At 39.6% G+C, this 26,814-nt stretch overlaps 1 protein-coding gene across 4 annotated transcripts in view; it reads left to right on the forward strand.

The window, feature by feature from the left end:
- DOCK4 (dedicator of cytokinesis 4) overlaps positions 1–26,814 on the forward strand; it is a 483,746-nt gene that overhangs the window by 289,826 nt on the left and 167,106 nt on the right. For all 4 annotated transcript variants that reach the window (XM_032275667.1, XM_032275665.1, XM_032275666.1 and 1 more), the window contains exons 13-16: positions 4,559–4,684; positions 17,313–17,437; positions 18,582–18,744; positions 23,456–23,562. In XM_032275667.1, coding sequence (XP_032131558.1) covers positions 4,559–4,684; positions 17,313–17,437; positions 18,582–18,744; positions 23,456–23,562 — 521 coding nt within the window. The remainder of the gene's footprint in view (positions 1–4,558; positions 4,685–17,312; positions 17,438–18,581; positions 18,745–23,455; positions 23,563–26,814) is intronic.

A 26,814-nucleotide genomic window follows, 5' to 3' on the forward strand; every position in this document is an offset into this window, starting at 1 on the left:
ATATATATATATATATATTTCTTACTTTCATTGTTAGATTATCAGTTTCTTGGGAGTAGGAACACTATTCTATATACATCCATAAATCCCACTTTCCACCCTCCTCTCAAGCCGTAAGTTACTGCTGCTCGGAGTGTGCATTTTCAACTGTGGCAACTATAAGGTGAGGTGTGCAGATAAAATTTAAGAAATTACCTCACATAGCAGGTAAAGCCAGGACACTGAAGGAGGATGATAAGAAAAAAATGGAAAAGAATTATTCTTCTCCAAACATGCCCTATGTCATAAACAACAGACCATGAAAAGACGGCTAATCCTCAGATAATTGGAATGTGTAAATATTTGTCCTTTTTGTCCCAGCTTAAATAAGGTATAATTGACAATTAAAAATTTTACAGATTTATGGTGTACAATGTGATGTTTTGATATATTTATACACTGCTAAATGATTAAATCAAGCTAATTTACGTATCACCTTCATGTATTTTATAGCAGTGAGAACATTTAAGATCCACTCTCTTAGCAATTGTCAAATATAGAGTATATTATTATTAACTACATCACCATGCTATACAATAGCTCTCTAGAACTTCTTCATCTTGTCCAACTGAAACTTCGTCTCCTGTGACCAAAATCTCCTGGTTTATTCTCCCCAAACCCCACATCCCCCACCCTCTCCAATCCCTGGCAACCATCATTCCACTCTCTGCTTCTATGAGTTCTACATTTTTAGGAGGAATGTGTAAATATTTACTGTGTCTTTCCTCTGTAGTGATGAGTAGTTTCTCAGTCTTCATTATGTTAGTTCTTACTGTTCTGGTGGCTCGTTTATCCAGCCTCTTGGTTGTGGTCAGGATAATTAAGGACCACTGTAAAAATAGGATCTGGAGTTTCCTTGATTGGAAATAAATGGAATTGCAATGGCTGTTTGTGGGCTGGTCCCTGTGAACTCACTCTCAGAATCATGTTTTTTCTTCGTGCACCCACTGTTTGATGTTTCTTAGTTGTGTGTTGTGGTTTCTTTGTAGAAAGAGTTGATAATTTGGGCAGAACCAGATATATTATGGTCAAACGCTGTGTCCAGTTAACTTTCGTAATTCTTGATGTCTGTGAATTCTTCATTCGGGAGAAATTAGGGAATCTCCAAATGGCAATAACTGCCCTCCGCCACAACCCCCATTATCATCACTTGGCTAGTCAAAGGACGTCATGACATTGAGGGCTTTAATCTATATTGCTGTAAACCTTCAGGTTGAAAACTACCATAGCTATCAGAATTCTAGTATGCATCCTGTTCTGAAATGCCTGCTTTTTCTTTCCCCCATACTGTTTTGTCTGTTTGTCCTGTCATTTTCCCGTTCCCTTCCCTTATCCACTGACTAACTCCTCTCTGTTGACTGTCTCCTAAATAGGCCCTCTCTGTCCTTTTGCACTCTCTCCTCTTTGTGGCACTCGCTGTCTAGAGAACACTGATGTATTTCTGTTTATTAATACTCTCCCTCCATCTATGTGTTTTTCTAAAACACTTTTTTCTCCTTTTCCTGTCTTCATTAATTTTCTTCAGGATTAACCTTCTCTCTGACCCAACAATTTTCTTTTCTCCTTGTCTTGTTCTCTGTAAAGTATAGTATTCAGCTTATGTGTTTGTTTGTTTGTTTTTAAGTCACTGCCGGTTACATGAATGCTGTCTTCTATAGGGCAAAATAAGAATCTTGGTGAGTTGTCCTCTCTCCAGCTTCTTTTGTAAATAGCATGATCTCTTTGTTTTTTCATTACTGTCGAGTCCTTTTCTCTTCTTCCTTTGCATATACCACATAATGTCTCTGATCAGATCATTCATTGAGAAGTCCCAGTAAAATGATCTTCACTTGCAAAACTTACAGGATCTTAAGAATTTTGTTAAATTCATCTTATTCTCTACTGGAAATCATTGCTGATATAGTACATCAGGATTTGAACAGTGTTTTCCCCAGAAGGAAGAACGGTTATTATGTACTATGTCTGGCAAAAACTGGTCTTCTACAAAGACCAGATCCTGGTGATGCTAATGATGATGGCAGTGATGTGGGTGAGTATTTTGAAGGCAAAAGGACAGAAGTGGGAGGAGAACAGAGACACCAGTGATTAGGTGGGGGTAGAGTGTGAGTCAGGAAGAATAGCTGCTGGGACAGATGGATCATAACACATGTTCGTTTGTCTTCGTTCTCTTGCCTCTAGGTTTTAAAAGGTTCCAGTAGTATCACATAAAGTGTCTGAAAGCTTCACTGATAATAGTTGTCTCCATCAAATCATCCAGATGGCTTATTCTCCCCTTTTTCAATTCACATGGCCATGGAAAGACAGACACTCTCCATTTTATTGTCGTCAGTCACCTCACTCAAACTGAATGGGGTGGGGCTGGAGAGGGAGATAAGGGGTAGTTAGGTTAAACTGGGATGCAGATTTGAAGTTCTCAGGATGTGCCAGACTTAATGTATTTCTCACGACAGCTCTTGGAGACGTTCTGTTAGTGCACAGACTGGAAAGTGTGAGGACACGATCATGTTGTTATATCCCTGCCCTCCTTCTCTTTTCTTTCTCCTTATTACCCCTCATCTGGCTCTGATTTGGGCCTCAGGAGAGACTGCAGTTTCTCTCTGAGCCTAAAGCCTTTTCTTTTCTCTTTCCTTCTTTTTTTATTTTTTGTTTACAAATTTTCCTGATATTTTAACCACTCTATTGAAAAACAAGCAAACCAACAAACAAAATGCTCCTTTAATTGTTATTGTTTGTTTGCTCTATTATTGAAAGAGAGTAAAAGGGAAGCTCTTCCTCTAGATATGGGACAAATAAGCTTTGCATTTTTTTTTCATCACAGCATGATCTCTTTTTCACGCCTTTGTTCTTATACAGCATTATAATACGCTAAGTCATTATTGGGAATTATAACTTGTGTGATCTGTGCATTATTGAGAGAAAGGTGGTGATAAGTAATGACGTAGATAGAGGATCTAAATCTAACGATGTAGATTTATCATCTTGACTCCACTAAGCAAATTTATCTTTAAATCGACTTTAGGTTAATGATGACTGAATGTTTTTAAAACTAAGTCACCTTTCACTGGTTTCATTTTCTATTACTAATATAGTAAATATAGATGGGAGATATTTTTGTCCTTCTTATTTTATCACATAGAAGCCAGGCACGGTGGCTCACACCTGTAATTCCAGGACTTTGGGAGGCTGAGGCAGGCGGATCAGGAGGTCAGGAGATCGAGACCATCCTAGCCAACATGGTGATACCCATCTCTGCTAAACATACAGATTAACTGGGTGTGGCGGCACGTGCCTGTAGTCCCAGCAACTTGGGAGGCTGAGGCAGGAGACTCGCTTGAACCCGGGAAGCAGAGGTTGCAGTGAGCTGAGATCGCACCACTGCACTCCAGATTGGCAACACACTGAGACTCCATCTCACACAAAAAGAAAAAAGAAAAAAACAAAAACAAAAAACACAGGGGGAAAGGGTGGGAGTAGGGTGAGGGATAAAAGACTACAAATTGGGTTCAGGGTATACTAGTCAGGTGATAAGTGCACCGGAATCTCACAAATCACCATTATAGAACTTACTCATGTAACCTAATACCACCTGTTCCCGCAAAACCCATGGAAATAAGAAATTAATGAAATAAATTGGATATCTTAAAATATTAAAACATAGGAAGATAAAGGAAGAAGGAATTAAAAAGCTGAAAGGGAAGCACTATCTTTGGAATATGTATACAGACATATTCACAATGATATGACATTAATTTTCTTTTTACTTCTTGCCTGGGAATTGAGAAAATAATATATGATAAAAAGTGTTATGCATCTTTTGTGTATCCCACTATGGTAATGTGTCACTATAATTGGAGTAACAATAATAATTTTCTCTACTTTACTAAATTCCCTTTTGTTTGTCAAAGTGTCCTGTATCCTGTTAAATTCTCCTCACTAGAAAATAATGTCATCATAAATTTCTACTGTATATATTATTAATATGGGTTTCATTGTCATCAACTTTATTATGTTTTGAGAAAATCTCTATCAATATCCTTCAAATCCTTAAATTAATATGTCTTCAGATTTATGTTTATGCTTTTGATATTTTATAAGCAGCCATTCATAGGTCTTATAAAGTGGTTTTCATTTTTTTTAGAAAAAACCTCCAGTTTTGACGTCAGTATATTTTAGGGCCAGGTGACCTTCGTCTGTCGCTGGAATGAATGTTGGTACAGGGACGTGCTCCACCAGACTGGGGCTGGAGGAGAGATTTGGGGGTTGGAAGCCAGCCTTCCTCCTAGAGTTCTGCTCATTTTCTCCACTTCCTATGAACCTCCTTATGAATGGCAAATTCAGATGTTGAAGTTGGAAAAGTGTTATTCAGATATGATTCATGTAGATTCTGTCGATTTTGTCAGAATATTAACCCTTAGTTTAAACCATGATAACTCTAAATTTGGGCTTGTTGTAGCTTATCAGTTTCTATTTATGCTATTTCTGTTCTGTTTTTAACTTGGGTATCTCTCACTTGTTTTAGGTTTAGCAGTTTCCTTACAGCTATTGCACGGAGACATTGAACAAATCAGAAGAGAATATTCATCTGTATTTTCTCATGGAGTATCCATAACGAGGAAGCTGGGATTTTCAAATATTATTATGCCTGGTAGGTGTCTTGGGACGTACCAACATGATGAAATATGGGTATACTGTCTGTTTTTGACATTTGATAAATTTTTCAAATTGCCGGCTTTGAAGCATTCTCATGGGCCATGCTGAAGAATGAAATGAGGTACGTGACTGTAAATGAACAAAATTTTTTCTAAAATATCCTTTTTACTTTAATTTCTACATGTTTCCTTTTGTATAAATTTTCTTGTCAGTGATTTGAAGCTCAAAAATATCTTTACATTCTGATTATACTAAAGTGGTTAACTTGTGGGGGCCATGGCTACGTTTCATTATGACCAGAAGAAAGAAAACTGAGATAGTGTCCAGAAAATATTTACCCCTTGATGGAAAATGTTGGTGAAGTTGCTTAGAGGATATCCTAAATTTTGATTCAAGCTTATTGAACACTCGTTAGCCATATGTAATTAAGCAGCCATATGCACATATTATGTATACTTCTACACCTTTTCTAGATCTGTTTGTGTGAATGATTTAGATCTATATTAGCATCCCAAAAAAGATTCTCCACAAGTGGAAAAGATGTGGGTTAAGGAGATTTACACTGTGAAATGAATAGCAAATTTATGGAAACTGATGCATCTGGGAGTGGGTCAGCCCTAATCTCTCCACTAATATAAAATTTTAAAGCCACACCCCTTTACATGCTTATGGAAATTTAGGGTTTTCTGAGTGTGTTCATCTACAACCTATGAATTGGGCAAGAATTGTATATTTGCTGATGAGGAAGGATGTATATTTAGCAAAAATTGATTTAGTCAGTGACAGGCATTGATTATCAATTGACACTTTGTGTCAGGAACCAAAAGTTAAAAGATGAGTTCATTCATTCTGCAAATAGATATTTAGCACTTTCTGTGTTCAAAGTTATTCTTCCAGATACTGGGGATATAATACTGAACACAACAGAAAAACTCATAGCACTTTGTAGTAGGGAAAATTATAATAAATATGTAAGTAAAACATGTATGTTCAAAGATGATGAATGCTAAGGCGAAAACCAGTGTAGGTAAAGGGCCAGGGGACGTCTTAGGTGGTAGTGGGTGGAAAGATGGAGATTTTAGGTAGGTAAGAAATTTAGGTGAGAAAGTTGTAGGGTAGAGACCTAAGAGACATGAGAAAGCCGTGCAGATATGAGCATTCCAGGCAGAGCAACAATAAGGGCACTGGTCCTGCGGCTCTAGAAGCCTGGCTTATTTGAGAAAGGACAGGAGGCCAACTTGGTCAAAATACAGTACTGGGGATGGGAGTAGAGATTCGAAGAGGGAAGTCATGTGGGACCTTGTAGGTCACACTTCACACTTTGGCTCTTACTCAGAATGAGGAAGGAAGCAGCTAGAGGGTTTGGAGCAGAGGTGCAACACTGCTTTCCATTGCCTCAGGATCCCTGTGGTCGATGTGTAGATTATACCTGGAGGGAATGTGGGAGGGCAGCAGAGAAACAGGGAGACCAGTCTGGAGGCTTTTTAAGCTAATCCAGGTGAGTGGTGATCGTGGCGTGGCGTGATCCAGCAAGGTGTTAGCAGTGCAGATGGTGAGAGTAAGACCTGTTCATGCCTTGAGGGGGATTACAGTCCACAGGCAGAGACAGGTGTAATCTGAAAGGGGTTAGAGAAGGGGGCACGGAGCGCACAGAGGAGGTATAGAATCTTGTTGAAGGAGTCTTGCTGAGATTTCCTGGGGAGGTAACACCTGAGCAGGGTCTTCAATGCCACCAATTCTAGGCCCACATCCCCCAAGTCTCTTTGTTCTCCACTGCAGTAATAGCAAGTACCTGCTTTAATAGTGAAAAACTATGCAGTCATATTCAACATGGCTGTACCTCTGATGTTTCTTTTGTTTCTTTGTTTATTTGTGTTTTTATTTTTAGAGATGAGGTATCACTCTGTTGTCCAAGTTGGCGTGCGGTGGTGCAATCATTGCTCACTGCAGTCTTGAACTCCTGGGCTCAAGTGATCCTCCCACCTCAGCCTCCTGAGTAGCTGGGAATACAAGCACACAGCACCACACCTGGCTAATTAAAAAAAAAATTTTTTTTTTGTAAAGATGGGGTCTCCCTATGTTGCTCAGGCTGGTCTTGAATCCCTGGGCTCAAGCTGTCCTCCTGCTTTAGCCTCCCAAAATGCTGGGATGATTGGCTTGAGCCACAGCGCCCCCTACCTCCAATGTTAAGAGGAAATTTCTGGCCTGGTGCAGTGGCTCATGTTTGTAATCCCAGTACTTTGGGAGGCCAAGGCGGGTGGATCACCTGAGGTCAGGAGTTCAAGACCAGCCTGGCCAACATAGTGAAACCCCGTCTCTACTAAAAATACAAAAAATTAGCCAGGTGTGTGGTGCGTACCTGTAATCCTAGCTACTCTGGAGGCTGAGGCGGGAGAATCGCTTGAACCTGGGAGGTGGAATTTGCAGTGAGCCAAGATTACGACACTCCAGCCTGGACAACAAGAGTGAAACTCCATCTTAAAAAAAAAAAGGATATTATGCTCAAAAAATTTTAATTTCTAAAAATTCTGTGGAAGTCACAATTTTATGAGAGGATAGCCTTCTAAAAACTTTAGAAGTTTAAAAGCCAGGCCGGGCGCGGTGGCTCACGCCTGTAATCCCAGCACTTTGGGACGCCGAGGCAGGTGGATCACGAGATCAAGAGATCGAGACGATCCTGGTCAACATGGTGAAACCCCGTCTCTTCTAAAAATACAAAAAATTAGCTGGGCATGGTGGTGTGTGCCTGTAATCCCAGCTACTCAGGAGGCTGAGGCAGGAGAATTGCCCAGGAGGTGGAGGTTGCGGTGAACCGAGATCGTGCCATTGCACTCCAGCCTGGGTAACAAGAGCGAAACTCCGTCTCAAAAAAAAAAAAAAGAAGTTTAAAAGCTAAAAAAAAAAAAAAAAAAAAAAAAGGTCTAATTGTCATTTAATAATGAACCAAAGTTGCTAGAGTTCTAGAAATTTCCCACCATCCCTAGGAACAGAGGGCTATGACCAGGTGGGGTTATCTTCGATAAGCCTTGGTTCTGTTTGTGCCTATTTCTTTGTGTGTGTCTGGACCTCTTATTTTCTTTCTCTTTTCCTGTCTTGAACTTAATCTTTCTTTCTTTTTCTTCTTTCTTATCTTCTTTTCTCCCTCCTCCATCCTCTTTCCTCCTCCTCTTTCTCCTCCCGCAATTCTGCCTCCTCCCTCCTCCTATCTTCTCTTCATGCCTCCTAATCTTACCTCAGAATTGGACGAAGCTACACAGGTTATTGCGGCTTACATTTAAAATTTTTTTGACATGTCCTATTCTTGTTTTCCAAATCAAGAAATGAGTTTTTTAGTTATGAATCCTGTAAGTGTTCCTGAGATGACCTGACCTAACTTAGGGACCCAGTCGGCCTGAGCATCTCATGGTACTGTTATCAAAAATGACTGTTTATAGAACTGTTTACTTGGTGGCATGCTATTCTTTGGTTCTTGCAACCATTCATTATTTCCTTTAGTTGCTATAAATAACTGGTATTTCCTCTTCAACAAATAAAAAATTCATCCCACTGGGAAGTAAATCCATGGGTAAATCTAATATTAAAAAAAAAAAAAAAGGTTTAGAGCAGAATGCAGCCAGCTGCTAGAAGAATTCTTCAGCTTGGTCTCTGGGCAGTATCACTGAGAAATGGAAAAATATAAAGCAAGACGACACTTCGCTGGCTGATTGATTGCCTGGGATCTGCTGTGCTCACATAGCTTTTGTCTGGCTTTAATGATGGACATGAACTTTCTGTGGAATAAGGCTCACTTCTCTCCCTTGCCAGTACCACCTTGTAATGTCAGGTTTATACTGTCCAGGAAAATTGTTCTTTCAGACATGTGTCTGTAGTGGAGGGGGGTACAAAAGGGGTTTTTTAAAAGCACTTCCTTCTCTTTCTTTTCTCCTTTTCTTCCTCTGGCTTTTTAATCTTCCATATTAGAAAGAAAACGGAGAGATGTATGTATTTCCTTAAACAACTGAAAGCAACTTTAAAACTCACTGGAATTTTTTACACTGGGGAACGTGCAGTCATGGTTTTGTTTTCCTTTGTTATTTTCAGACTTGTCAATTCATTCTCACCAGTGGTTCTAATGAAAACTTGAGCTGAATTCTTCCATGAGAAAATGTATATGAACAATATTTCTGATCCCAATGTTACACTGACAGTCTGCAGGCATAATTTTTTTTCATTGTCTAGATGTGTCCTTCAGAGTTAACTTGCATCTGTAGCATTCTGATAGGGGTCAAAATTGGTGAGGCACACGCCTATGCTAACAGGACCAAGTTTATGGACACAGTCACTGCCTCTGCGGAGTGAATTATCTGTGATCCTGACAAGGACAAGAAGATACACAAAACTCTTTTCAGTCACAGAATGCAATCAATGCCAGACTTTTTGAAATGGGAAAAACATAGGCACAGAAATTCCCCACTTGTCTCACTATTGTACAGACAGGTTTCCTGGTGTGAAGAGGTGACCTGCCCATGTGCTTCCGAGTCGTCATGAAGTTCTCTAGACTCTTCCTTGGTGAAGGGTCTGTCATGCAGCACTTTATTTCTTAGGGTGTCAGACTTCCAATTAAGAAACAACATTTTCTGCGAAGCTCTGTCCCTGCCACCTCCAAGCCAAATAACTCTGATTGAGGGAGTTCTACGGTCTGGGCTATGAAAGGGAGGGAGAGCAGCAAATTACTTAAATCGGTGCTTTCCAAAAGGAACATCATTTGACCCACAAAGGTAATTTAAAATTTTCTGGTAGCCACTTTTAAAAAGTGAGAATAAAAGAGGTGAAATTAATTTTAACCATATATGTTATTTAACCCAAAACATCAAAAATATTATCATTTTAATAGGTGATCCATATAAAAAACTACTGCTCAGTTATTTTACACTCTGTTTTCAACCTCAGTCTTTGAAAGCTGTTGAGTATCAGACATGTACAGCATCTCTCTTTTCAGCAAGTCACATTTTAAGTGCTCCATTGCCACATGTGGCAGCGGGTTGCCTTGCTGGAGAGTCCAGCCCTAAATATCTTAACAGACCCTATGCAAAGCAGAGCCTGGGCTATTGCTAAGTATTGGGAAGGTGTAAGTGTCCATCCATCAGACATTCTGAAGCAAAGCTGGCTGATGTGTCAGGAATGTCATGGAAGATCTGACTGTCCTCCCTGCACCCCAATTGTCCATTTTTTGCTCTGTGATTCTTTCCAGGGAAAATTTTTTTTTGCCTCCATCATGATCTCACTACTTAAGCTTTCATGCTTGTACCCTGTTTCCTTAGAGACTTGTTCCTACATATCAATTGGTTAAACTGTCACTCTTTGTTAGAGAACCCATCATTTATGCATTTTGGTGCATTCACTTTTAATAGGTCTTTGAAGCCGCTAATTCCAAAAAGGTTCTTTTTTTTTTCTGAGACAGAGTATCTGTCTGTTACGCAGGCTGAAGTGCAGAAGTACCTCATGGCTCACTGTAGTCCCAACCTTCTGGGCTCAGGTGATCCTCCTGCCTTAGCTTCTTACGTAACTGGAACCACAGCATGTGTGCCAACACACTCAGCTAGTTTTTTATTATTTGGAGATAGGAGATCTCCCTATGTTGCTCAGGCTGGTCTTGAACTCCTGGACTCAAGCAATTCTCCTGCCTCAGCTTCCCAAAGTGCTGCGATTATAGGCTTGAGCCACCATGCTCGTCCTCTAAAAAGATTTAAGTGAAAATATTGGAGTGATAGGGTTGAGATTTGGGGGCCAGTTTTAATAGTAATCTCAAGATTTATTTAAGTTTATTTTATAAGCATTATTCAAATGAATCCTCCTTTGTCTTTGGTCCTTAGGCCATAGTTCAAATAAGTCAAATTTCTATTTGGTCAAAGTTGACTAAATAATGATTTACAGATTGGGTTAGAGATGTTTGTCTCATGTTTAAGAAAGTAAGCAATTTTGAAGGATATGAACAGACACTTTTCAAGAGAACACATTTATGCAGCCAACAAACAGACGAAGAAAAGCTCATCGTCGCTGTTCATTAGAGAAATGCAAATCAAAACCACAATGAGATATCATCTCACACCATTTAGAATAGTGATTATTAATAAGTCAGGAAACAACAGATGCTGGTGAGGCTGTGGAGAAATAGGAACACTTTTACACTGTTGGCGGGAGTGTAGAGACACATGCACAGGTATGTTTATTGTGCACTGTTCACAATAGCAAAGACTTAGAACCAACCTAAATGCCCATCAATGATAGGCTGGATAAAGAAAATGTAGCACATATACACCATGGAATATTCTGCAGCCATAAAAAAGAATGAGTTCATGTTCTTTGCAGGGACATAGATGAAGTTGAAATCCATCATTCTTAGCAAACTAATACAGGAACAGAAAACCAAACACCACATGTTCTCACTCCTAAATGGGAGTTGAACAATGAGAACACATGGGTACAGGGAGGGGAGCATCACACACCTGGGCCTGTTGGGGGAGGGAGGAAAGGGGAGGGAGAGCATTAGGACAAATACCTAATGCATGCAGGGCTTAAAACCTAGATGACGAGTTGATAGGTGCAGCAAGCCACCATGGCACATGTATACCTATGTATCAAAACTGCACGTTCTGCACATCTATCCCAGAATGTAAAGTAAAATAAAAACACACAAATAAATAAATAAAAGAAGTAAGCAATTTTATTATTTTAAATGTAAATATTATTCTTTACTATGTACTGATACAGAAATACACATCAACAGTTGGAATTGAAACAGGAGTAAGCCTTCTTTTGGAGAAAGTAGATGTGTGCTAGTAAGATTTGATGTTCCTCAAAAATATATCCTAAATCTGGCTGGCCATGGTGGTGCATGCCTGTAATCCCAGCGTTTTGGGAGGCCGAGGAGGGTGGATTGCTTGACCTCAGTTGTTCAAGACCAGCCTGGGCAACATGGCAAAACCCTGTCTCTCCAAAAATTCCAAAAATTAGCCAAGCATGGTGGCATATGCCTGCAGTCCCAGCTACTCAGGAGACTGAGGCGGGAGAATTGCTTGAGCTCAGCAGGTTGAGGCTGCAGTGAGCCAAGATCATGCCACTGCCCTCCAGCCTGGGAGACAGAATGAGACTCTATATCAAAATATACATATGTACGTACATGCATACATATATATATCTGTATATATCCTAAATCTAACCAAAGCTTACCACCCTCCAGCCCTAGTCACTGTATCTCCACACCACTTAGCTTAGACCTGAACCCTGATGTGCAAGAAGATAGTGGTCTTCCATCCAATGAATGTCACAGTGACTGAACAGAGATGGAAGCTGAGATTCTTATGTGTCACCCTGAAGTTATATCCCAGCCCTAGATCAGACAGAGGAAGGGGCTGGTATCTCCCAAATTATGAAGCTTACAGTCCCCATCACCCTAAGAGTATAGGACTTGCCCCAGTGGGCTGCCAGATCTCCATGCATTGTCCCAGAGTGGGATGGCAACAGGGAACCACAGTTTATCCCTGCTCTTGCCTCTGCTAACCTGTCTGGAGAGCCCATTGTGGGTATTGTATCATGTGCCATTGCTTGCTTAACTGTCACAGCAAAACATAAAAAGCTACCTCCCAAAAGAGCCCAATATCTCCTAGTAATCTTTTAAAAACAAAAATGAGAATGACAGACAGAAAATAGAGAAAACCTGATGGGTTTTACTCAAGTGTATCTTGTGTGAGAAATTGAAAATATAATATTAGTTAATTTTTCAGCCTATCCATACATTTTCCCTGTCTGTGCTCTGCTTCAGTCTCCAGTTACTTGTGAGTCCTGCTCCCATTCCTTCCCCCTCCTTGAAGGTGTCATGAAGTGACGGCAGCTTGGGTATGGTAGACACACTGTATTAGTTTCCTATAGGTGCTATAACAAGGTGGCTCCAAACAACATACATTTATCATACTACAGTTCTGGAAGTCAGAGGATGAGCTTGTCTCACTGAACTAAAATCAAGGTGTTATCAGGGCTGCATTTCTTCTGATGCCTCTAGGGGAGAATCTGTTTCCTTGCCTTTTCCACTTTGTGGACGCTGCCTGCAATCCTTGGCTCATGAACCAAGTCATTCCAGCCTCCAGCCTCTGCGGCTTTAACTCTGATCCTTCCCCTTTCTTTAATTCTGATCCTTCCCCTTTCCTATTTTAAGGACGCTTGTGATTCTATTGGACCCACCCTGATATTCCAAGAAAATCTCCCTATCTCAAGATCATTAATTTAATCATGTCTACAAGGTAACATATTCAAAGGTTCCAGAGATTGAGACCTAGGCATCTTTGGGGAGGGGGTATAAATCTGTTTGTCACACACATGAGAGGCTATGCAGCCCAGCCATGTGTCTAGTACATGCATTCCTCTTCATGGTTCCTAGAGGTGGTTTTCAGGCTCATACTTGAATATTTTTATGGACCAAGAACACATCATCACATCATCTCTCAAAATGACTTATGTTGAACCAATTTACCTTTCTGCTTGGAACTTCAACATTTCAAAATTCAGTTAATTCTATCATCTACCTCTTCCTTCTTGTGATGGGTCCCCAAGTCATTTCTTAATATTGTTTACGGTCTGCATGATACCATTTGTGTCTGTCTCTGTCTTGTAAAGATGGTCCCCAGAACTGCAATCACTATTTCAAAACTGGTCTGACAAATGCAAAGCAACATAGGACTACTACCTTCCTTGCTCAAGTCACTTCACCAAACAAAGGCTGAATTGCAGTAGCTTATTTGAAGGCCATTCTCACGGCATGGAATTACAGGTTCTCATAGGTAAAGCGGGGTCACTGACAATACCTTGGGCACCTTTCTTCATCCCTATATTTTAATTTCCTCATCTGCAAAATGGAAATAAATGTTAGTGCCTTTTTTATAAAGTTGATGTGATGATTTAATGATGTTCTACTTCTAGCATTTTGCAAAGTAGTAGGTACTCAGTAAAGTGTACTGCCGCTGCTGTTGCTACTGGGACTGATGCTCCTGGCAGCCTCATCAACAATAATCCAAGTTCACAAAAAACCCAAGTCATTTACACATTTTCTTTCTTTTTTTTTTTTTTAACTAACGGACAGGAAATTTCATTTGGTTCCATAACTCTTAACTAATATCATGGATGGATGGACAGATAGACAGATGATAGATAAAGTATATAAAAAGCCACTGGAACTGTGTACGTAGTTTACATGCTGTGGTAATCATGCACTCTATGCCTTTATCCAAGGCGTTCATAAGACAGAAACAAGGATCACAGTTTTCAGCTACTGATGGAAACCTTTTGCCTGTCCAGGTGAAGCTCTTAATGGACCCATTTGACTGCAGTCACTGAACTCTTAAATTTGTTCCCACTTTTGTGGCCTTATCTTTATCTTGTGGTGTTCTGAAAGGCCTTCATATATGTAAAGTTTTCATAGCCAGCAGGCCTGCTAAAGAGAATAAAGTGTGGTGCATATCAAATTTTTAGAGTAATAAATTTGAGAGGCATGAGGTGTTAATAAACGTCAGGGAAATAGCTTTTCACACGGGTGCTGTGACTCCATTTCATACTCACTTGATGGTTTCTCTCTTAATTACCCAAGATGCTTTCTTAACACCATTTGGACTCATGAGTTTTCTCCAGAGTCAACCTCAAGTGCACTGATTTTAATTAGCTCTTGTTTCAACTTGATCCTTCTGCATATTTTGGCAAAATGTGGCACCTTGCAATATTGGAACATAGCAAGCTGTAAAATTCCTGGGGAGAAGCACATGGAGAATGTCATCCAGAAGAAATGTTCTTCTTGTCGTGTTTTCTCTTTTCAGAGAAATCTGGTTTTAGTCTAAAAGATTTGCAAAAGATAACTGGGGTTACAGGGATAATGACAGTTAAAGAATAGAAAATTAAAGCATATATATAAGGGGTTTGAATTTGTCAATGTGTTATATTCAGGAGGTTCTTTTGTAAGTCACAGAAACAGCCTAATATAACAAAGTAGTGTTGTCTCTCCTTCCAACTCTCCTGTCCCCACCTTTACCCTATTCCCATTTTGATAACAAAAACCTGAGACCCAGAGGTTTCTAATACCCTGTATAGACTGATGTCACATGCAGTAGCAGAGAAAGACTAGAACTTGTATCTCCTTATTCCGATTGTCCTGTGAACCTACAGCCTTTAGTGTATTTGAATTCAGAATCTTTTTTGTAAGGGAGAGATAGGAGAATATAGCTACGTTATGAGCTAAACGGGCCTTGGGGACTGACCTGGGAAGCTAACGCCCTCTGTAAACTTATCCTTTGTCAAACACACCACTGTCTACTCAGGGTGCTCCTCTTCTCATGAGGCTTTCTCTTATTACCCTGTTGAAAATTTTAACTCTCCCTCCATCCCCATTCAGTACTCTCTATCCTCCTTCTCACTTTTATCCGCAGCACCTAGTATCACTCGGCATGCTATATATTTTACTTATTTATCTATTAATAAACACAGGGAAACAGGTTACCTTGCAAACCTCCCTTATCACCTCTTGCCTTGGCTGGAGTCTGAGGGGCCGTGTCTTTCCAACAGATAACAGTGGAAAAGCACCCTCCCAAGAAACACTTCCGCTTCATTTTGCAGGATGGTTAATCCCTGTGTGGTTTGGACAAGCTAATTACTCATTATGAGAAATTCCTAAGGTAAAAACCCCTGTAGCTATACTTCCCATTACTCAAATGTGTGTTTTATAGTCTATTTGTAAGCAGAGCTACTTCTTATGTGTCACTTACTCCAAGAAGCAAAGAATTCTGCTGACTTTAGGCAATATATTTTGCTCTAAAGTATCTCGATTTGAGTGTTGTTTCTTCACCTGCCAAATCTGTTAGTGGAAACACTATTGTTAAGTATTTCCTCCCAAACCTTTGTTAAACCAGCACGTGTAGACCATTGTGTGTACCGGACCTATTTTTTGTTTGTTGAAGTCGGTTGATTCGGAGGACAAGTTTTGGGGGTTTGCTATTGATTCTGTAGTAGAATTGTTAAAATAAATAACACTAAAGGTGGTAGGAAAAAATATATGTAGTAATAAAGTGAAATGGGTTATAGAAAGTCTACTAAACATAAAATGTACTGGGCTGTTCTCTAAAAATTAATAAGAAAGGAAATAGTTAAAACAGAAAACTTTAAAAGCATACAAATAAAATTTTTAAAGTGTTGAAATATGTTGCTTTGCTCCTGGACTGTATGTTCACTGCGTTTCCAAGTTGGTTTTCCCAAGTTGGTTTGTACGAGCTGTATAAGAACACTAGAAATTCATAAGCCAGAGACCCATACATTGTTTTCACTAATAAATGTTTTATAAATTCTTTGTATAGGGCAACTAAGATGTAATTCTTTTTAGAACTTCCTCAGTTTTTCTACTTTATGGCCCATCTGTGTTTTTTCAGCCTAGATCATTTGCAAATGATGCCATCATGAAAAGTTGGTCTTTATGGAGGAAGACAGTCAGGCACACTGATATTTACCCATGGTCCATAGTATTGAGGAACTAGGGTACTTTCTGGTGCACACTTTGATCAACAAGTTTTATAAAACTCCCAATTATAGACATAGTTGTATGGTTATTTTTCTTTCTAGTGATTTGCTTTCTTGTGGGGAGATTTTTTTATTAGAAAACTGAGTATTACTTTTGATTTTTCAAGTGTTTGAAACCTATGTTAAGTAAAAGTAAATTCCACCTTGCCATCTCACCATTTACCTTTAAAAACTTCCTAGTTGTGCTTTGTTGACTTATTTCTCACCTCTCCACGCATTCATTATTTCCCTCTAATTTAATTCTTATAAGAGAGGTAAAAGCATGCTATTAGCACATTTGCCTAAGTTCACTAGTTGACACCAAATTTCTCTCTTTTTTCTTGCCATAATAAGAAAGGGGTAAGATTTTTTAAAACTCAAGTTTTATAAATCACCAGTAAAGAAAAAATAGACAGTGTATATATACTTAGGATGTGTCCATTTGGATATAGGTTTTTTCTCATTTGCTTTATAGCTTGATGATATGAAATATTAAGCTGAGTTTGTCTGTGTGACTGAATTATTCTACATCTGTGTTCATAAAATGCTAATCTGAATTTTTCCAGCAGTGAGATCATTTTGTCCGTGAATTTTGGAAAAGATCTAAATTGTAATTGTACTCTTTACAGTCCTATTATTTTACTGCATTTAAGTATTTCTTCTACCCTAAATTGCTATGACTATAAAGTAATCAGACTGGTTTCTCTGAGCCACCCCTGCTAGGCTGTCATTTTATAATCACACCTCATAAATAACAAGAGGGAAACACTGAAAAATGGTGAGTCTTGACAATACCTTCCTACTTAGTCCCAGTATTCGCCTCCTAGATGTACAATTACAGTACTGCTAATTCATACTAGCAGAGGCTGGCTTTATTCTCAGATGTTGTCAGTGAGGGTGAGGACACTTTGATAAAAATGCAAATATATTTGTATTTTATATATTTGTATTTTTATATGTATAATAGTATATTGTATAAACTAAGGTTTTTCTTGATAGAGCACTTTATTACATTTCCTAATATATATAACATGGTTTTAATTTTCCTTTCCTAATAGGTGAAATGAGGAATGATTTATATATCACTATAGAAAGAGGAGAATTTGAGAAAGGAGGGAAGAGCGTGGCCAGAAATGTGGAAGTTACGATGTTCATTGTAGACAGTAGTGGCCAGGCCCTAAAGGTATGTTAATACTTGATATTTCTGGGTCAAACAAATCTACATCATTGCTTTTACCTCACCTTTAATGTGATCAGTTATCTTCTGATTAGTGATCAGTTTATTTCTGATTTGCATTATTTTCTGTCTTATTTTTCTCCTTCACCCCATGTAGTTTTCTTTTCTTTTTTCTTTTAAATTCACTAATATTCCTTTCAGAAAAGAGAGCAGGAAAACACAAAGCCTTCCTGCTGAAGACAAGCCAGGAAAAAAAACAAAACAAAAAAAACTTTTACAGTTTGCTTAATTAATTGTGTCAATAATTTGCTTACAGCAATTACTTAAACGCAACTTTTTTTTTTTTTTTTTTTTTTTTTTTTTTTGAGATTGAGTTACTCTGTCGCAAGACTGGAGTGCAGTGGTAAGATCTCGGCTCACTGCAACCTTCGCTTCTGGGTTCAAGTGATTCTTGTGCCTCAGCCCTTCAAGTAACTGGTTTTACAGGTGTGCGCCACCATGCCTGGCTAATTTTTGTATTTTTAGTAGAGATGAGGTTTCACCATGTTGGCCAGGCTGGTCTTGAACTCCTGGTCTCAAGTGAGCACCTTGGCTTCCCAAACTGCTGAGATAAATGCAGCATATTTTAAAGCCATTTCGTTATTTAATCCTACGTATTTCCTCTCTGATCTAAATAGGCATGAAGACTAGGGTACTACTTACTAATTGGGGTGAGAATAGCAGGTGTTTTTATGGAAGAAGTATTTTTCATGAGCCGCTTCTTCAAAGAGAAATACAGTTGCCCATTTAAATAAGTTTAGCCCTAGGACTTAGTGAGTTACCCACTGAGGCACAAAACAGGCTTTTGGGGACAGCACGTTGGGAACTTTGCCATATAGTTGATCTCCAAGGGGGCATGCAATCAACCATCTCCCACATGTCACCCAGGTCTACCCTTGGCACAGTAAATCCTTGGAGGCCAGCATCAGAATTAAATAGATACACCTCACTAAGCAGCAGCAGGTACAGAAAGACACGGCAAAGGACCAGCGAGGTAATTTCATAGGAAGTGCTATTTGGGAGGCAGGCAGATAGAGCAAAGTGATTGCTCTGCCTTTTTCAAAAGACCTTGAAATGAAGGTGTCTTTAACCTGTGTGTTTCCTTTGTTAGGATTTTATCTCCTTCGGCTCTGGGGAGCCCCCAGCCAGTGAGTACCACTCCTTTGTGCTTTATCATAACAACAGTCCCAGATGGTCTGAACTGCTGAAACTTCCCATTCCCGTGGACAAATTCCGGGGCGCACACATCCGCTTCGAGTTTCGGCATTGTTCCAGTAAGTGTTTCGTGGCACTGGCTACCTGTCTCTATCATGCTGAAGTAGCCTACTGACTGAGCTGTCATGAAGATGTGCGCTGATCTTAAATTGATTACTTTTGTAAAAATCAGTTTGTCCCATTCTAGAAAGATTAGCCAGAAAGGGAAGGCACAGCCTAAAAAACTAAACTGCTTCTGGTGATCTCAGGCAACCCTAACCATTCTGGGGTCCCCAGGAGCCGATCCAGCTCTCACACAGATCGGGGAAACCTGCTAGGACTTTTCGTGGCATGTGAAGCCACTGGGAAAGTCATTGGTCAGCTGAGATCATGTCTGATTTGTGTGTATCTGCATCACTGTACTCTCTCAGACAGTATTCAGATGAGAATCAAATAATGTCAGCTGGAAAAAGACTTAGATATAACATGAGGTAACTGCCTCATTTTATAGATTTTTTTTTTTTTGGAGACAGAATCTCACTCTGTCACCCAGGCCAGAGTGTAGTGGCATGATCTCAGCTCTCTGCAACCTCTGCCTCCCAGGTTCAAGCAATTCTCCTGTCTCAGCCTCCTGAGTAGCTGGGACTATAGGCACCTCGCTAATTTTTATTATTATTATTATTTTTGAGACGGAGTTTCACTCTTTTGCCCAGGCTGGAGTGCATTGGCATGATCTCGGCTCACTGCAACTTCTGCCTCCCAGGCTCAAGTGATTCTCCTGCCTCAGCTTCCCAAGTAGCTGGGATTACAGGCATGTGCCATCATGTCTAGCTAATTTTTTTTTTTTTTTTTAATATTAGTAGAGATGGGGTTTTACCACGTTGGCCAGGCTGGTCTTGAACTCCTGATCTCAGGTGATCCACCCGCCTCAGGCTCCCAAGTGTTGAGATTACAGGCGTAAGCCACTGCACCCGGCCTCATTTTCTAGATTTAAACAACCAAAGACGTAGAACTGTTACAGGGTTTGCCCACATGGGCCTTGCTATCCGTAAGGTTATCATTTCTTAATGTTTCTGTTTCATTTCTTTTGCACTCATTACCACTTTCTCAAGCCCCCTCTGTCTCTCCCACTACCCGAGTCCAGGAATCCTCTGATATTCCCTGTGTCCCTGAGGGTATCTTGGCACTGCCAGTGTACATTGTGACCAAAGAAGGTTCTGGTGAATCTTGCTTCGGGAACAGTATAACAAACGAGAGATGCAGGAGAATCATATTTTTGAAGAAGCAGCAGGCTCCTTTCCAGTCTGGAAGGAATAGGGGCCGTGCCAAAAGATTTGTGGTGACTTCACCTAAGTGATGTTGTAATTTATCCAAGGTTCAGGCAGAGAAGAGGACTTTTATCTGTTGCTGGAACTATGGCATATTTCAGAATTCACTCAAGGAGCTTCATAAGTTATGCTTTTGTGGATGTTTCTGAATGCAGGAAGAGAGCTATCAGGGTCTTAAAAATCTTCCAAATTCCAAGAAAAGGTTTATGCAAAGGACTTGAAGTAGAAAAACGTAAATGACTTGGAATGATGCCCTACTATTTCTTCCATCAACCTTTGTTATAAATTCTCACTTGGGCCTAATATGAGCTTTGAGCTTTAAGGTAAGAAAAAGATAGAGAAAAGTAAAGTTGAAATAGTGGGGAAAGAGAGAAAGAGCATTTGGAGATAATTATTCTAATTCAGAACTTAGAAATAAAGGCTATTTTCAGTAAAATCTGTTAGATCTCTGCCTTCTTGTCCCTGTACTTCAAAAATTGCTTATAGGTTTTTTCTTTTAATCTTCATAATTAAATCTCAGAAGAAACAGCAAAGTATAAAGAAGAAGGAAAAAATCTTGGTAATACCACAAACTACAAATAACAAATGCAATCATTTTATAAAGTGGGCTTCCAAATATTTCTGTATGTACATATATTTACTCAAAAACATCAGTTATTCATGAAATAAATATTTATTGAACACCCACTATATGCCAAGCACTTGGTACTGGAGACACATCACTGAGCACAAGAAAATCACCCCTCTCACAGAGCTTTCATTCCAGAGAGGGAAGGCAGATAGTAGCTGGGAAACTAAGTACATAATATATCAGATAGCAAGTGAAGAAGTGCAGTGAAGAAGACTTAAATTGCAGCTAAGGAGTAGAAAGTGATGGTACTGTGTTGCTATTTTACATGGGGCAGTCAGGGAAGACCTCTCTTATAAGGACATGTGTTGACAACAAACTGAAAGAAGTGGAGGCCTGAGCCATTGAGACCATTCTGTCTGGGGAAACAATATTCCAGGCAGAGAGGACCGTACAAAAGGCTTGAGGTTGAAACATGGTTGGCATTTTCAAGGAATCGCAAGAGCCCAGGGAGGTAACAGAGGTGCCACATCTTATATAGTCTTTTATTTCATGATGAGGACTGTGCATTTTCTTTGAATTGAGAAGAACCACTAGAGGATTTGGAGTGAAGATAAGTCTGACTACTGTATGTATAACAGATTATAGGTAGTCTGGTTGGGAACAGAAAGACCAGTTGGGAAGCTTTTTTTAGTCTTCCAAGTAAGAGATTTAAAGTGTTAATGCATTTTGATGGTGATTCAGTTCTTTTTTACAGAATATTAACAGATTGGATATGAAAGAAGGAGAGAAGTCAGGGCTGACCCAAAGATGTTGGCCTGGTCATTTAATTAAGTGGGGAAGGCAACAGGAAGAATCTGTTTGGGGAACAAAAATCAAACATTGCGTTTTAGACATATTAAATCAGAAATGTCTGTTAGACACTCAAGATGTCAGGTAGGCAGTTAAGTGACATCCAGGTTGGAAACTTGGGAATGAGAACATTCTCCCACCCTGGGCAATTTCAAGCTTCCAACATGACGTCATAGAATGTAGAACTGGGGAGAGATGTGCGCACTCAGCTCTTGTGGGCCTGTATGATGCAGCTCCAACACATCACTAATTTTGATGATTTCTAAAGCCTGAGACTGATTGGGTTCCTAGGTAGTAAGTTTAGATAGCAAAGGGGAATCCAAGGATGGGTCTCTGGGATACTCATCATATTTAGAGCTGGGAGAATGAGAAGGAGGCATTAAATGACATTAAGAAGAACTATCTAGTAAGTTGAAAGCCAATCCAGGAAGAAGAGAATCCAGGAGCTAAATGAAGGCAGTTTTTCAAGAGAGGATTGATCACACGTGTCAGGTGCCAGTGGTAGATCAAATAAGATGAGGACAAATAATTTGATTTGGCATCATGGAACTCATTTTACCTGCCAAGTGGCTTCAGTGAATCTGTGGTGATAAACATGAGTTAAAGAATGAGAAGGAGGGGAATTAGAGGGAGCAATGGGTATAGACATAACTTTTGATAAGTTTTGCTATAAAGGATACAAGAGTTATGGTCGTGCATAGGAAGACTCAGTATCATCAAGATGTCAGTTCTTCTTAAATGGACCTATAGATTCAAGTTCCAATACTATCATATATGTGGAAATCTCTTCCTAGAGATCTTTGGTGCGATTTTTGCTTGACTTTTTAAAAAACATCAATTCTTTTTCCATTTTCTCTTTGGGGTTGAAATTAATGATTTTAAAAGAAAGTCCTTTGCTATAATCACATTTTCAGGGATGTCCTCATATTAGGGGCCAGCACCAGCCAGACAAAATTACGGTTTCCTATGTGAGGCCCCACTTCCCTGTGGTTAAATGCCTGGAGCAATTATAAGGGAATGCTGTGTTGCTAAACCTCTTGTCTGATCTTCAGGATCATCATACCTCACTCCTCCAGCTCAGATCTCACTGCAACCCAAAGTTGAACTTTTCGGTTCAAGTGTAATGTTCCACTCATGAAAGAGTAACCATCCAGTCCTTAACAGGCTGCTGGCCCTGGAGAACTCCTCTCTGCTCATCAAAGTACAAGGGGAGACTCAGCCACCAAACAAGGTTCTGTTAACCTTTACCTTCTCCATTTTTTGAGGGGAAAAAATAAAAAAGCTTGCTAGAAAGAACTGGAATGGTACTTAAGAGATCCTAGCATCTGTGACCTCAATTTCTTTATCTATAAATAATTGCTAATGATTCTTGGCATTTCAAGCTATTGTAATTCTTAATTAGGCATCTGAAAACCTCATCGCCTCATTTCCTGCTTCCAGGGTAGTGAGCCCTTATTAAACTATAAGTTTAATATTCATATTGTCTTTCAACATGCCTAACTTACTACAAGGAGGTAACTGTCCTAGGACTTAACTTTACTTCCATATGTGGAAATAGGGAAAGAAGTTCTGTCATAGACCAGGGTTTCCTTTCCTTGGATAGAGCTTAGAAATTCCTTTTCCATGGATAGTAATCAAAACAAAGCATTTCATTTTCATTCATTCACCTGTTCATTCATATATTCATTGAGCACCAACTGTGCTCCTAGCAGTCTTTGAGACTATAAAATAAAACAGATAAGACCCCTGCCCTCAATGGTATATAGAGACAAAAAGAAGAAACAGGCAACCCACAGATTTTGTAAGAACAATTTCAAATAGTAACTCCCATAAGGAAAATTAGGCAAGAAATGTAAGTTTCAGATAAGCGGGCAGAAAGAGGGTTATTAGAGGGTAGCTGCTTTAGATAGGAGACCTGTCAGAAAAGCTATGTAGTGGGAACTGGTGTGTATGGGTTGTATTTCTCAATGATCATGCTTCTTGACAAGCTATGTACCTGAACATAGATACACTTAAATAAGCAAGTAATTTTGTTTTTTACAGCAAAGGAGAAAGGAGAGAAGAAGCTGTTTGGGTTCTCTTTTGTCCCTCTGATGCAAGAAGATGGTAGGACTCTTCCAGATGGCACTCATGAGCTCATCGTGCATAAGGTAACATCAGTCAGCTGGTGGCGATAGGCAGTAAAACGTAGTGCAGAAATAGCACCTCACTATCTTATCATCATTTTGAAAAGAGACAAAAATGACTGAAAAGAATACTCTTTTGTAAGATTGCTCTCAGAGAGAATTTCTTTTTGAAAGTGTTGTTTCTATATTCTGTTATATTCTAGAATGTATTTTAGAGTTGATTTTTTTTCATCCTAATTTAGGGGTAGATATGTGGGTAAATCTGTATATTGTTCTTTAAGTTCCTTCCATTGCTGTGATAGGATTAAGTAAACCTTACAAATAACTTTTTAAATACTACAGTATGCACTTTGTTATCTAGGTCTGTATATCCCCAGAAGTCAATTTGGCAAGGTCAGCGTCACTCTTTTTGTTGTCTGCTATTGTTACTAAGCAGGCAGAGAAGTGGCTGTATTTTATCATGACAACTTTAGCGGTTCTTGTAAATCAAGAATTTTCATAAAAACAAAATTGGAACTAAGTGTACCGTAGTAGGCAACAAAAAGAAAGCCTGTGAAAGAAGAACCCCTTGTAATTGTCTGAGAATACTAGTAATAATGAACTATAGGATTAAAAATGTATTTTTAAGTGCACAGGCAATTTTCTCCAAAATATTCCTCCTTTGCATTTCTGCATTTCTGTAACTGTGTGATAGCCGGGCCTTATCAACTCGCACCTATGATAACTGGTCCTGCCGACCTGGGCCTTGTCTCCCTCTAGCCCAGACATTAGGGTCATTGATCTAAGGAGTACATCCAGCCATGTCACTCCCCAGTTTAAGACCCTTTCAAAAGCTTCTTGCTGAGAGAATAAATTTCAGGCATCTCTGGGCATGCCAGCCTTCTACCTCCCTACTGCCTCACTCCTCACCACCTCCAGCCTCTTGATGCTGCAGCCACATTCAGCAGTTTCTAGTTCCTCATCCTCTGCTGCTGGCTCTTTCTGCTCTTCCCTGCCCTTGTGGCTCCTGGAGTCAGACTTGCCCTGCGTCTCCCTCTGAGTATCTTCTGCTCATCCCCAGAGGCTCATCTGCACCACAACCTCCCTCAGGAACTGTCGCCTGCTTCCTGGCCCAACTCCCTGTATTCTCAGCTGGCCAACTGCCCTTCCTTGAGCTCCCTGGTATCCGCCCACATGTCTTACCATTGCTCTCATCATACTGTCCCAGAACTACCTGTCACTCACTCAGCTTACCCTGTTAGATTTATGAGCCCCTTGAGATCAACAGGTATGTAGAGGGATTCTGACATGTGATAGATGTGCAATGAAGATTATTGAATGAATAAGAGATTACAAGCAAAATCTTTCTTTGGATTGCTAACTAAATGAGAGGCAATATGTAACACACCTGGTATATTCTATTTTTATAGAATGTATATTTCAGTGTCTATTTCTTTAATCATTCATTTTCTTATTATTTGTTCAACATGTTTATTGACCACAAACTACAGCCAGGCACTGTTCTAGGTGCTGGGGAAATGGTGGCAAACAAAACAGCCAAATCCTTCTGTTTCTGGCATTTACATTCTCTCTCCATAAAGTAATCTAAAGGAGCTAACAAAGTGAACAATGTTGAAATAGAAAGAAACAAAAATATTTTAAACCATAGTAACCAGAAAAGCAAGCAGAGGAATAAATGTACTAGACTTCAGGGATGATCTATTTATCTCACCTTTAGGTCCGAGGCTCCCCGATAAGATACATAATATGACAGGTAATGTCTTGAGCTTCGATTTTCAAAAACATAAATGGTACTTCATATAAATGACTTTGTAACATTAACTTTTAGCTCAGAAAAGGTAGGGCTGAGATAGTTAAGATGGGGCTCCCAGTTTCCTAATAATATATAAGACAATGAATCACTTCTCCATAACATATCTCATCTGGACCCTCTCACCTATGGGTCTAGGGTGCTTCTTTGGCAGTGCTCGTTTTCCAGTTAAGTCCTCGTTGACTTCTCTTCATGAGTGTGAACCATACCAAGATTCGCAGTTCCTGATTAGACATGCATATGCTTAAGATGCCAGAGGACAGGTAGCAGAGCTCGCTTCTCCATGTGAACAAATGTTCACAAACAGTTATGTTTGTTTCACAAACAGGTGGGGGTCAAACAGATATTGATTCCTAGACAGAGGCCTCCAGGTGCCTGTTGTCAGGGCCAAAACGTCTCTCCAAAATAGGACTTGGGCTCAGTTGAAGCTCATGCACAAAGATTGACTTAGTACTGAGAATCCTAATCCGTCAAGGGAAATTTATTTGAGCATGAAAAATGTGTCCTCAACCACAAGGGAAACTCAGTATGGTGTGTGTAGGCTGTCTAATTTGGGGCAGTCCTACATTGTATAGATCCATTAGGAAGCATACGCTCCACAGAAAAACCCCCAAGTAGCTGAGTTTTCTTATGAATAGGCTTATTTAATGATTCTTATTTACAGAGTTGTGAAATACTTGCCAAGTATAACAACTTGCATTTTTCTTTCTCATACTGCTGAGCCAATATGTTCAGTTTCAGCTTATGGCCACTTGTAGTTTCTGATTGTGAAACCATATTACCAGCATAATATATAGGCTTCTGCCATGGCAGAAAGGCGCACAGCCTGCTGATCATTGCAGCCTTGAATTAATTATTTAAACAGAAATATAGGGAGAAAAAGTATATTCGTGTATTTAAAATTATTAGCTAAAAATATTGTCCATTTAATAAGTGGTGTTGAGATAAATAAAATGGGTATTAGGGGAAGTGGGGAAGAACTAAATGCCTACCTTCCTCTTATGTGAAAACGCATTCCAGATTGAATGTTAGAAATAAAACTGACCAGGTGTGGTAGCTCATGTCAGTATTCCTAGCACTTTGGGAAGCCGAGGTGGGTGGATCTCCTGAAGTCAGGAGTTCAAGACCAGCTTGGCCAACATGGTGAAACCCCATCTCTACTAAAAATACAAAACTAGCCAGGAGTGATGGCACATGCCTGTAATCCCAGCTACTTGGGAGGCTGAGGCAGGAGAATCGCTTGAACCCAGGGGGAGGAGGCTGCAGTGAGCCGAGATCATGCCATTGTGCTCCAGCCTGGGCAACAAGAGTGAAACTCCATCTCAAAAAAGAAAAAAAAAGACATAAAACTGTGTGAGCCTTAAAAATATGGGTGAACATTTTATAACCTACAGGTGAAAAGGGCCTTTCTAAGGATGTCTCAAATGTTAGAAATTAAATTTAAAAGTAGAGTAAATTTGGCTACA

The sequence above is a fragment of the Sapajus apella genome, unplaced genomic scaffold (assembly GCF_009761245.1).
Source record: "Sapajus apella isolate SASKATOON/1434 unplaced genomic scaffold, GSC_monkey_1.0 scaffold7, whole genome shotgun sequence".
NCBI lineage: Eukaryota > Metazoa > Chordata > Mammalia > Primates > Cebidae > Sapajus > Sapajus apella.